The sequence below is a fragment of the Capricornis sumatraensis genome, chromosome X (assembly GCF_032405125.1).
Source record: "Capricornis sumatraensis isolate serow.1 chromosome X, serow.2, whole genome shotgun sequence".
Taxonomy (NCBI): Eukaryota; Metazoa; Chordata; class Mammalia; order Artiodactyla; family Bovidae; genus Capricornis; species Capricornis sumatraensis.
Genome location: NC_091092.1, coordinates 22182531 through 22195945, shown reverse-complemented (window position 1 = coordinate 22195945; position 13415 = coordinate 22182531). Strand labels below are relative to the sequence as shown.

The 13415-nt window shown below is 35.6% G+C and overlaps 1 protein-coding gene across 1 annotated transcript in view; it reads left to right on the top strand.

Moving 5' to 3' along the window:
* The window catches only part of IL13RA2 (interleukin 13 receptor subunit alpha 2), an 89271-nt gene extending 76071 nt beyond the window's left edge, over positions 1 to 13200 (top strand). Inside the window, exons 5-11 of the mRNA XM_068963044.1 lie at positions 256 to 409; positions 1412 to 1532; positions 5490 to 5674; positions 7028 to 7170; positions 8637 to 8781; positions 12328 to 12443; positions 13168 to 13200. Of these exons, the coding sequence (XP_068819145.1) occupies positions 256 to 409; positions 1412 to 1532; positions 5490 to 5674; positions 7028 to 7170; positions 8637 to 8781; positions 12328 to 12443; positions 13168 to 13200 (897 nt within the window). The remainder of the gene's footprint in view (positions 1 to 255; positions 410 to 1411; positions 1533 to 5489; positions 5675 to 7027; positions 7171 to 8636; positions 8782 to 12327; positions 12444 to 13167) is intronic.
* Positions 13201 to 13415: the final 215 nt, after the last annotated feature.

Genomic DNA, 13415 nt, shown 5'->3' with positions numbered 1-13415 from the left:
GCAGAGCCTTTTTTGTCTTCCAGAATTTATTTTGAATGAGGTGTTAAGATTCAAATGATCTCATCAAATGAAGTAATATGCAGAAGGTGAACTCTGCCAAAAATATATCTGGGACATTTTATCAGATAATCATCTGGAATTTCTTAGCTATTGAAGACTCTCCAGAGTATTAATGACTTTTTAGTCTTAATAATGTGGCTTATGATACCATTATTGTTTCTAAGCTTGACTTTGTCTCATCTTTTTATCAAACAGACGATCATCACTAAGAATCTACTTTACAAAGATGGGTTTGATCTTAACAAAGGTGTTGAAGCAAAGATACATGCACTTCTGCCAAGGCAATGCACAAATGGATCAGAAGTTCAAAGTTCATGGTCAGAAGCTACTTACTGGATATCATCACAAGGTTAAAACAAAGCTCTCTTTTCATAGTTAATACTGTTAGAAAAATCTATATGGGAAGTAAGTTCTTTAACACTTATACAGAAGATTATATGTATAGTTGAGAATGTGGCACAAAATAGAATCCTTCTGAGGAGTGGGTGACTGGTGTTTTGAATTCTTTTTTTTTTTAATTTTTATTTTTACTTTATTTTACTTTACAATACTGTATTGGTTTTGCCATACATTGACATGAATCCGCCACGGGTGTACATGAGTTCCCAATCCTGAACCCCCCTCCCACCTCCCACCCCATATCACCTCTCTGGATCATCCCCGTGCACCAGACCCAAGCATCCTGTATCCTGTATCGAACATAGACTGGCGATTTGTTTCTTACATGATAGTATACATGTTTCAGTGCCATTTTCCCAAATCATCCCACCCTCTCCTTCTCCCTCGAAAGTCCAAAAGTCCGTTCTATACATCTGTGTCTCTTTTGCTGTCTCACATACAGGGTTATCATTACCATCTTTCTAAATTCCATATATATGTGTTAGTATACTGTATTGGTGTTTTTCTTTCTGGGTTTTGAATTCTTTAAATCAGAAAACATATGTGGCAAAACCTACATTTTATTTCATGCATACATGCTCAGTCATGTGCAACTCTTTGTGGCCCCATAGACTATAGCCCTTATTAGGTTAATATAGATCCCAGTTTTGGGCTCATATCAGTGAATATACATGCAACTATGCAGCTGCTCAGAGCATCCTAGAATTATTAATTTGGCACTTCTGCATATGCTTACACTAGTACCAATAAATGAGCCCTCAAAAGGTTTTGATTTTGCATGTTCCACTTAAAGTGAAGTGATTTCCAACAACTTCCTTTGGGGATTTTCCTGATTATGTTGATTGCTAAATGAAGTGGAGAGGTCAAAGGAAATGAAATAAAATTGCTTAGTGATTTCCCAAGTGATTCATTACCATGTCTTTCAAGCATTCACAGTTTATTCATTTCTTAGGAACTCTGGACACTAAAATTCAGGATATGGATTGTGTATATTACAACTGGCAATATTTACTCTGCTCTTGGAAACCTGGCATGGGTGCCCACTTGGATAGCAACTACAGCTTATATTACTGGTAAGTATTTTATGATAAGAATTCCATATCCAGAAGATATCTATCAAAATTAATCCACAGTATTAGTAACTGTATTTTCATTAGGGCTTCCCAGGTAGCTCAGATGGTAAAGAATATACCTGCAATGCAAGAGACCTGGGTTCAATCCCTGGGTTGGGAAGACCCCCTGGGGAAGGGAATGGCAACCCACTCCAGTATTCCTGCCTGGAGAATTCCATGGACAGAGAAGCCTGGAGGGCTACAGTCCTTGGGGTCGCAAAGTGTAGGACAGGACTGAGCAACTAGCACATACATACATACCTAATTCAAACTTTAAAAAATACAAACAAGGCAAACAAAACAAATACTTGGGCCTCTAGATGGGCTTCCCTGGTAGCTCAGCTAGTAAAGAATCCTCCTGCCATGAGGGAGACCCAGGTTCGATCCCTGGGTTGGGAAGATCCCCTGGAGAAGGGAACCGCTACCCACTTCAGTATTCTGGCCTGGAGAAGTCCATGAACTGTATAGTCCATGCAGTCACAAAGAGTTGAACACGACTGAGAGAATTTCATTTTCATTAAACTGAATTCATTACACTTTTTCAGAGTTGGATTTATGATGAAGTTTATTTACAATTATTTAGGGTTTTCAATGGGAATAAGTAGGTTTAGGCTGTAGCTACTAGAAGGCACTCTATGGGTGATATAAGGAATGCAATCATTGTTTCTGTACTGAGTTAAATTTTGCATCTTCTAAATAGATGGAATTATAACCTAAAAAGTTCTGACATATTTCATATTCTTGCTTTTTAAAAAACCATGTAGCTATTAAAACCAGATCCTTTTTCTGACTTCCCTGCCTTTGTTAACTCTCACTAAGGGTTTAAAATGTTGTCACTGCTTTTAATACACCATTTAGGTTTGTTGTAGCTTTTCTTCCAAGAAACAAGCATCTTTTAATTTCATAGCCACTTTGCCAACAATCATATAGTCAAAGCTATAGTTTATCCAGTAGTCATGTACAGATGTGAGAGTTGGACCATGAAGAAGGCTAAGCGCCAAAGAATTGACACTTTCAAACTGTGGTGCTAGAGAAGACTCTTGAGAGTCCCTTGAACAGCAAGGAGATCAAACCAGTCAATCCTAAAGGAAATCAACTCTGAATATTCATTGGAAGGACTGATGCAGAAGCCGAAGCCCCAATACTTTGGCTACTTGATGTGAAGAGCCAACTTATTGGAAAAGACTCTGATTCTGGGAAAGGTTGAGGACAGGAGGAGAAGAGGGCAACAGAGGAGTTACTTGGATGGCATCATTGACTCAATGGACAAGAGTTTGAACAAATTCTGGGAAATAGTAAAGGACAGGGAAACCTTGCAGTCCATGAGTTTACAAAGAGTCGGATATGACTTAGCAAAATATTTGGCATAAAGTGAATTCAGTGGAGTCCATATATTTGTACCAGTACCATATCAGCTGCTAGGCTGATATTTTGGCTGCTTTTATAGATAAAGTAAATTTTGCATTACAGGTTATTTAGGAAAATAAATAGGGCATTTATTCCTTTGGAAATTAGTAGGGAAATCCCCCCTAATTCCCATTAGCTTTATTACTGGAAAGAGGTTAAATTTCAATGATACAGCAACATATCTTATCTAGGAGAATGGAAAACTATATATTTACTTGCCGAACAGCTCTTCTTTCTCTTTTTGAGCCCCTGTTGGCTTTTTTTAAATTAAAGACGCTTACTCCTTGGAAGGAAAGTTATGACCAACCTAGATAGCATATTCAAAAGCAGAGACATTACTTTGCCAACAAAGGTCCATCTAGTCAAGGCTATGGTTTTTCCAGTAGTCATGTATGGATGTGAGAGTTGGACTGTGAAGAAAGCTGAGCGCCAAGAAATTGATGCTTTTGAACTGTGGTGTTGGAGAAGACTCTTGAGAGTCCCTTGGACTGCAAGGAGATGCAACCAGTCCATTCTAAAGGGGATTAGCCCTGGATGTTCATTGGAAGGACTGATGCTAAAGCTGAAACTCCAGTACTTTGGCCACCTCATGTGAAGTGTTGACTCATTGGAAAAGACTCTGATGCTGGGAGGGATTGGGGGTAGGAGGAAAAGGGGACACCAGAAGATGAAATGACTGGATGACATCACTGGCTCGATGGACATGAGTTTGGGTGAACTCTGGGAGATGGTGATGGACAGGGAGGCCTGGCGTGCTGCAATTCATGGGTTGGCAAAGAGTCGGACACAACTGAGCGACTGAACTGACTGGCTTTTTTGGGATTTATCCCTATGTGTATTATGCTCTCAGAGGATTTTCATTCATTTTATTAAACATAACAATATTTTATGTCTGCTTTTATTTTTAAAATGTTTTAATTAAATTTTCTCTTTAATTTTTATATTTTATTTACTTTGAAATTTAATTTTTATTTTATATTAGAATATAGTTGATTTACAATGTTGTTTCAAGTGTACAGCAAAGTGGTTCAGTTATACATATACATATATCTATTCTTTTTCAGTTTCTTTTCCCACATAGGTTATTATAGAATATTGAGTAGTTTCCCGTGCTATACAGTAGGTCTTTATTGATTACCTATTTTGTATATAATACTGTGTCTATTTTAATCCAAACTCCTAATTTACCCCACCACCACCTTTCCCCTTTAATAACCATGTTTGTTTTTGAAGTCTGTGAGACTGTTTCTGTTTTGTAAATAAGTTCATTTGTATCATTTTTAATATTTAGATATGTGATATCATGTGATATTTTTATTTCTCTTTCTGATTTAGTTCATTTGTATGATAATATCTAGGTCCATCCATGTTGTTGCAGATAGCATGATCTCATTTATTTTTATGGCTAAGTAGTATTCCATTTTGTATATTTACCACATCTACTTTATCCATTCATCTATCAATGGACATTTAGATTGCTTCCATGTCTTGGCTACTGTAAACAGTGCCACTATGAATATTGAGATGCATGTATCTTTCCTAGTTAGTTTTCTCCAGCTTTATGCCCAGGAGTGGGATTGTTGGATCGTATAGTAGTTTTATTTTTAGTTTTTTTAAGGAACCTCCATACTGTTCTTTATAGTGGTTATACCAATTTATATTCCCACTGACAGTGTAGGAGGGCTCCTTTTACTTCACACCTGCTCCAGCATTATTTTTCTTTCTTTTTTTTCCATTGAAGTGAGGTTGACTTACAGTGTTGCTCCAATCTCTGCTGTACAGCAAAATGACTCAGTTATATACATATATACATTCTTTTCCATTGCGGTTTATCACAGGATATTGAATATAGTTCCCTGTATTATACATTAAGAGCTTGCTGTTTATCCATCCTAAATGTAATAGTTAGCATCTACCAACCCCATTTCCAGCATTGATTGTCTGTAGACTTGTTGATGAAGGCCATTCTGACTGGTGTGAGGTGACTCCTCATTGTAGTTTTGATTTGCATTTCTCTAATAATTACTGATGTTGAACATCTTTTCCTGTGCTTCTTGGCCACCTTGTAAATCTGCTTTTAAATCTGCTTTCTTCTAGTAAATTCTTCAGTACTGTATTTTAAAAAGCAGTACCATTCAGGATTATCAATATAAATCAATATAAATTGATTTATCAATATAAATCCCATGTTTTCCTAATAGGAATCACCACAATCCTATTGGTGAATCAACATAACCTAAGTATATGAGTAAGAATTCTTGCCTTATATCTTAGATTTTATAAAGATTCCCACCAGATTGTAAGCTCTGTAAAATAATGGCCTATGTCTACTTTTCTTACTGTTGTACCCCTAGCACTTTTCATAGGATCTGGCACATAGTTGGTATTCAGTAAATATTGTATGTTATTAAATGATTTTTATTTACCTGGTATTTTAAAATAATTGAAACTGAGCACCATACTACTAGAAGATATTGATAAACACAATTCTTACCACACTTCTTTTTATAGGTATGAGAGCTTGGACCATGCGTTAGAGTGTATTGATTATATCCAGGCTAAAGGAAAAAATATTGGATGCAGATTTCCCTACTTGGAGTCATCAGACTATAAAGATTTCTACATCTGTGTTAATGGATCATCAGAATCCCAATTAATCAGACCCAGCTATTTCATTTTTCAGCTTCAAAATATAGGTGAGGTAAACAACTTCAAAATGTTTCTAGTTTAGACCATTTACAACCGACACGTGGAAGAGAAGAGGTAGATAAATAGATATCTACTGGAATGTAGGCTTCCCTGTTGGCTCAGAGGATAAAGCCTGCAATGCACGAGACCCGGGTTCAATCCCTGGGTTGGGAAGATCCCTGGAGAAGGATATGGCAACCCACTCCAGTATTCTTGCCTGGAGAATCCCATGGACAGAGGAGCCTGGCGGGCTACAGTCCATGGGGTCACAAAGAGTCGGACATGACTGAGCGGCTTCACACACTGGAATGCAAAGCCAGAAAACTGGAGGCCAACAGAGTACAAGGAAGAACTAATTAAATATAAAAGTATGGAAGATAAGGAATTGAATGAGTATAAAGGATAGTGTTCATTTAGAATTCATAATTTGTTTCCCAGCTTCAGAGTTTGTCTTCTATAAAGTATTTTTGTCTAATGTTAATAATAGAATAATTATGGAATCACTCATTCCCAATGCTCAAAAGGCCCTGGGAATATGTTGGATATTGTCTGAGTCTGTGTTCTCATTTCTAACAGTTACAAGAATGACAGGTTCTAGAGCCAGCCATAAATTTTTAATTTATTACATTCTAGCTATATGACTTTGGGTGAGTTACTCTTAATATGTTTCAATTTCCTTTTCAGTAAGATGAAGATAATAGAGGACCACCTCATAGATTTATTGTGAGACATGAATAAGTTTATGATGTAACATTCCTGGTTTACTTCCTGACACATCATAAGCTCTAAATAAGAATTAGCTATTAATAAAAATAAAAATACTAGTAGTAATTTGTTGTGGTAGTTGTTTCTAATGCCATGAAATGCAAAAATGACTGTAATGATTTGGATCCTCTAGCTTTTCTCTTGGACTTACATATTTGTCAATATGTGGCTTAACAAAAAATCAGTTTCCCAAATAACCAAGTTTCTTAAACTGATCTTGGTTAGCAAGTGGCTTTGATTTTAATTCACATTGGGACTTCCCTTGTAGCTCAGTCAGTAAAGGATCTGCCTGCAGTGCAGGAGACCTGGGTTCGATCCCTGGGTTGGGAAGATCCCCTGGAGAAGGAAATGACAACCCACTTCAGTATCCTTGCCTGGAAATCTCATGGACAGAGGAGCCTGGTGGGCTGCAGTCCATGGGGTCTTAAAGAGTCAGACACGACTGAGCAACTAACACTCACTCACTTATAGAGAATAGTCTTGAGCCATCTGATTTATCCTGGATGCTTCTGTTAATAGGTGCCCCTAGCTTTTGATAAAGACTACTGCTAAACTTCAATAACTTTCATGTTGAAATTGTTTCCTTTTGTTTTCAGTTAAACCTTTGCCACCAGACTACCTTAGTCTTACTATGAAGAATTCAGAAGTCAACCTGAAATGGAGCATTCCCAGAGGACCTATTCCAGCAAAATGTCTAATTTATGAAATTGAGTTCACAGAAGATGATACTGCCTGGGTGGTATGGACATTGCATTTATTTGGGAAAATCGTAAACACAGCCTTTTAAATAAAATAGTAAACATAAGAACCAAAGTCAGTTGCTATTCACATGAGGATGGAACATGACATGCACCTTAATTTAACTTTCAGAAAACCAAACAATCTTGTGGACAAAAGAAAGATGCTTGCAGTCTGAAAGTATAATCAGCTAATTATACCAACTTTAAAGCTACATAGGTCCTTAGAGATAACCTAATCACTTGTTTCCATGTTGTTATATATTAATTTTATTCATCGGTTTCCAGCTTAGGGAGTGGTGGAGACAAGTGTGTGAACCACTAGTTCTAATCAATTCATTTCACATACAGATGAAAAAACTGATTTTTCTAATTGAAAAAAATAGATTTACAAGTCCCAAGGAAGTGAATGACTTACAATAAAATTATGTAGCTAGAACGAGAATCCAGATCTTATTCCCAGTCTACTTTAATTTACATTACATTATGCTAGCTCACAAGAAAAGTTACAACAAATGTTGTTTTGGATGAGAAACACTCTTCGGCTCTTTTAAATGCAAAATTGAAGTAATCATGAAGTGATTTTTTTTTTTCTTTTGAGATCATCCAGCTGTGTGTATTCTCATATCGGAAGGGGTGGTTTCATGTTAGGCCCTGAGCACTGTTATACTGGTCTTATGATTAAACAAAATAAGAATAAGGGAAAAAAAGAAGCTTTGTGTGTATGAACTTTACAGTATCCATAGAAACAACCTTCACATGATGACTCTTTTTGCTAACTCAGTATATGTAGCACTTTCTAATTTATGGGGCTTTATAGTGTGGCTCAGACGGTAAAGCATCTGTCTACAATGTGGGAGACCTGGGTTCGATCCCTGGGTCGGGAAGATCCCCTGGAGAAGGAAATGGCAATCCACTCCAGTACTATTGCCTGGAAAATCCCATGGACAGAGGAGCCTGGTACGCTACAGTCCATGGGGTCGCAAAGAGTTGGACACTATACTGGTCTTATGATTAAACAAAATAAGAATAAGGGAAGAAAAGAAGCTTTGTGTGTATGAACTTTACAGTATCCATAGAAACAACCTTCACATGATGACTCTTTTTGCTAACTCAGTATATGTAGCATTTTCTAATTTATGGAATCTGGACAATTTGAAACTAATCCAAAATGGGAGTCATAAGCACCAAAACTACCTAGGAATTTTGCCCTGTCATATATGCCCTTTACTACCAGTAATCCATTATCACTACAGGAAAAATGTTAGATATAAATAAGGAAGAAAGAATGAAAAGTAAAACACCATACAGTGATGGCCACTGTTAGGATACTGGTATATACCTTTCTAGGCATTTGATGCATTTATTTCATGTAACAAAACTCACTTTAAAAATGACAAATCAAATAGAGTATGGCTAGCTGCAGTTAGATCAAATAATGACATCTTATTTTATTCTTGGCTTTCAGACTACCACAATTGAAAATGAAATATACATCACAAGAACATCAAATGAAAGTCTCCGATTATGCTTTTTAGTAAGAAGCAAAATGAATATTTATTGTGCAGATGATGGAATATGGAGTGAGTGGAGTGATGAACAGTGCTGGAAAGGTATGGGATAAAAGAACAGTAGAGTATTTCTAGCACTGTTTGAGGAAGAAGATGCCTTATTGGATGTCATAGGTCACTACAATTCAGTGACACAGGTTATCAATATCATAGGGCCAATCCTTCTTCACCATTTTTTTTTTTTTTACTGAGGTATAGTTCCTTGAGATATAAGTTACAGGTGTACAATGTAGTGATTCACAATTTAAAAGGCTTTACTCCATTTAAAGTTATTATAAAATATTGGCTATATTACCTATTTTTATAGATGTCTATAATATTAATTGGGCTGTATCTTCTCCACAGTGCTAGGTTTAATAAATTCTGTTTGATTCTTCCTACTTTCATTTGATAAGCTAATTTTACCTGTTTTGCTTTGATTTTGCTAGTGGATTACCTTCCAATGGTAGTCTTAGCTCCAAAATTTGGTGGTACTATTCTTGAGTTTCTTATATACTTACCAGATGTTAACCAAATCTGTATTAGTACCAATTGGAGTTGCAGTAGTACATTTACTCTGAAGTTTTACTTACAAGCATATATGTATTTTATCAGACCCTTGGGTATATTATGTCTTCTTTATATGGTTTTGAAAAATTATATGCTCATTATTCAAGATTTTTATAGTCTATGCTGCTTCCCCATTGAAATTCAAATGAATCCATTTAAATGTTAGAAAGAGGGAACAATCATAAAATATGTTGATATAGTTATTGAAGAAAATATATTTTAAAAAGAACAGTAACTAAACTATTTGCTCTTTGCTAGCAAAATTAATTTTCTCTCAGTGTATTTTGTAATTATGGAAGTCCAAATGCTCTTGCAGATAGTCTATAAACAGAAAAGATAAATTAGCAAGCACCTCAATTGAACATAGATTTATAGGAAATCTAATCCTCGGTTTTAGCTAGTTTAAGTTGTCTTAAAGTTGACTTTATTCAGAGTCTTGTTATAGTTCAGTTATCAACATTCTTGTTTTTCTGTGAGAAGAGAGAATGTGCTAGTGTTTTTGTGGGGAAGACTATTTTTATCAATATTTTCCTATGCTTTTGATTTTCAAGAGAACAGAAATCTTAAACAAGACACTTGTTTTTGAGTGTCTGGTATCATGCCTAATGAATATTTTTCTGATTAATATGTTATCATTAGTAAAATGTACATTCTGTTTACTTCCAACACTGATTTAAAGTGACTTATGGTAAAAGATATATTTCAATTAAATATGTTTGGGATTGACATGTACACACTATAATTAAAATGGATAACCAACAAGGACCTACTATATAGCATAGGGAACTCTGCTGAATACTCTGTAATAACCTAAATGGGAAAAGAATTTGAAAAAGAATATATATATAGCCCACCAGGCTCCTCTGTCCATGGGATTCTCCAGGCAAGAATACTGGAGTGGGTTGCTATTTCCTTCTCCAGGGGATCTTCCTGACCCAGGGATCGAACCCAGGTCTCCCACATTACAGGCAGACACTTTAACCTCTGAGCCACCAGGGAAGCCCTATAGGGCTGCAAAGAGTCAGACAGGACTGAGTGACTTTCACTTTCACTTTCATTAGTCAAGGCAATGTTTAAAGAAGACATGATTTTCATTTTTAACATCCTTTTATATATTTTATATATAATCTTTTTTAAAGTTGGAATATAATTGATGTACAATGAAGTTTTTTTGTTTGTTTTTGTTTTTTAAACTTTTTGTATGTAATCTTAACCATTTTAAAAAAATTTTTATTTTTACTTTATTTTGCTTTGCAATACTGTATTGGTTTTGCCATACATTGACATGAATCAGCCACGGGTGTACATGAGTTCCCAATCCTGAACCCCCCTCCCACCTCCCACCCCATATCATCCCTCTGGATCATCCCTGTGCACCAGCCCCAAGCATCCTGTATCCTGTATCGAACATAGACTGATGATTCATTTCTTACATGATAGTATACATGTTTCAATGCCATTCTCCCAAATCATCCCACCCTCTCCCTCTCCCTCAGAGTCTAAAAGTCCATTCTATACATCTGTGTCTCTTTTGCTGTTAACCATGTTTTTGATGACAGATTTCTTTTGCCCTGATGGCTATGTCTTAATAAGTTTGAGATTAGAAACAAAGACTTTTGAGGTGCATGTGGTCTTATTTCTTTTGTATATTTCTTATTGGATGTTTTAAGTTATAGAAAAATAGCACAGTAATCTTTTGAAAATGACTATCTTATTCAGGATTTACTCTGAAACTTCACAAAAAAAGCCTGTTTCTTGCTGTTAATTTTGCATGCCAGAAGCTCATATCATTAGTCATTTCTCTGGATTATATCCTTGCAATTCTTAACTGGGCCTATGAATTTGGTAATTTTCTAATAGAAAATAAGATCCTAAATGAATAAGACACCAAGAAAAAAGTGGGGCTGGAGATAGTTTTGAGTATAGATATAGGCCTAAGATTCAAAATGTTCCATAGTATTTCAAAAATGTGGGAGATACTGGTTTTGGAAGGACAAACCTTGTATACATTTTCAATTTGTCTAGTGATTGCTCATTTCTTGCTATGCAGTGACGGTGTCAGTTACTCAGTTGTGTCCGACTCTTTGTGACCCCATGGACTGTAGCCCACCAGGCTCCTCTGTCCATGGAATTCTTTAGGCAAGAATACTGGAGTGGATTGCCATTTCCTTCTCCAGAGGATCTTCCAAACCCAGGGATCAAACATGGCTCTCCCTCATTGCAGGCAGACACTTTACCTCCTGAGCCACCAGGGAAGCCCTTGCTATGCAGAAGAACCATTAAAATTTCATCCCTAAAAAAAAAAAAAAAAAGATAAGAAAAAGCTCATTTCTTTAGTCTCCAGAATGTAAGACAATTTCAAAAACATGACTTTTAAAGACTAGGCCCATTATTCGCACTGAGACTTACTGAAGACCAACTTTCACTCACTACTGCATTGTATGATATAAACATTTGACTTATTGAGGGTTAAGAGATACATATGGTGTGTTTATCTAATCACTCTGTTAATATTTTACCACTGTGTTATTGTGAAAAATTCACAAGAACAAATTTGAAACAAAATCTTGTAATAAAATGAGAATGGGGGAGGGGGGGAGGAATTCCCTGGTGGTCTAATGGCTAAGACTCTGTGCAGGGGGGCCTAGGTTCTAACTCCAGTCAGGTAGCTAGATCCCACATGCCTCAACTTAGAGTTTGAATGCTGAAACTAAAGATCTTGTATACCACAACTAAGATCTGGCACAGCCAAAAAAATAAATATTTAAAAAAAAAAATAGAATGGGGCTTCAGGTAGTTATATCTCTAAGCAAAATGAAGAGCTGTCACAGTCTAGTAAAGTAGTTGTTCTAGTAAAAAAAAAAAAGTTCAGGAATGAAAGGAATCCAGACTCAAACATCACTTACTGGGAGATATGGCAGAAGTTGCCAAGTTTAACTCCGTTCTTCTCCATTTACAAGTTTATTTATAAAATAATTCCGTTTTCAAAATAATTGTACACATCTAACCCTTCCCCTTTTTTTGTGATTTTAATCCTAGGTGACATATGGAAGGAAATCTTACTATTTTTCTTGGTACCGTTTGTTCTTGTCTCATTATTTGTTTTGGTAGTTACTTGTATACTTTTATATAAGCAAAGAAATTTATTGAAAATGGTAAGTTGTATAGCATTACCATGTTTAGTCTGAGCTAATAGATAAAGAATATTTTGCTTTAGAACTGATGAACCTACATTTTATAACTGCCTGTACACTGTGAATGTACAATGATGTTGTGTAGACTATGATGATGTCTTAAGAATGAACAGTAATTTAAAATATTAACCCTAAAAGCTACATATTGGGGTGGACTTGCTTTTGATGATATATAATAATAATGCTTTAGAACATGAAACAATACCTTTAGATTAGGGGAAACATGAGAATTACAGGCGAAAAGCAAGATGAGGAAAAGGAAAGACTGACCTAAAATGTACGCAGCCTGATATATATTACTAGTGTGCCACAAGTGAAAGATTGCAAAAATTTTAAAAATCTTGGTGTGTAACCTCCGAGAGCTCACACTCCAGTTCTGCTAGCCGTATAGTAGAATCTATACAAAAAACATAACCTGCATTATGAGCTGATTTTAGCTATTTGAGTTACACAGATAATGCTATCGATCGACCACTATATCTTTGGTGAGCTTTAAGAAGGAAATGTGACTGAGAGAAAAAATACCATAATGCCAAATCTTTTAAAGATAAAAGAAATGTAAATGTGCATGAAATGTTATTCCCCGCTGAATGATTTTTTTTTCTATTTCTCTGAGTTGTTAATCTAAGTGAAATAGTTTGTGTTATTAATGACTGTTAATAATGGAGCTCTTTCTTAATTTCAGGTTTTTCATACCAAAAAAAGAAGACCTTTCTAATCAAGATTCACTCTGTTGACTCAATAAATCCCAATCTTATGGCTAAATGTTAGATATGAGTCTTATCAAACTGAATTTTTTCCTAAATGTTGAATAAATTTTATTTTGAAAACATCATTGTCTTTAAATAGGCGCTTGATTATTAAAATCCTCAATTAGTAAGGAATTTTATGGATTCTATTAACAGATTTTTTTTCTTATTAAGACACAAAGTT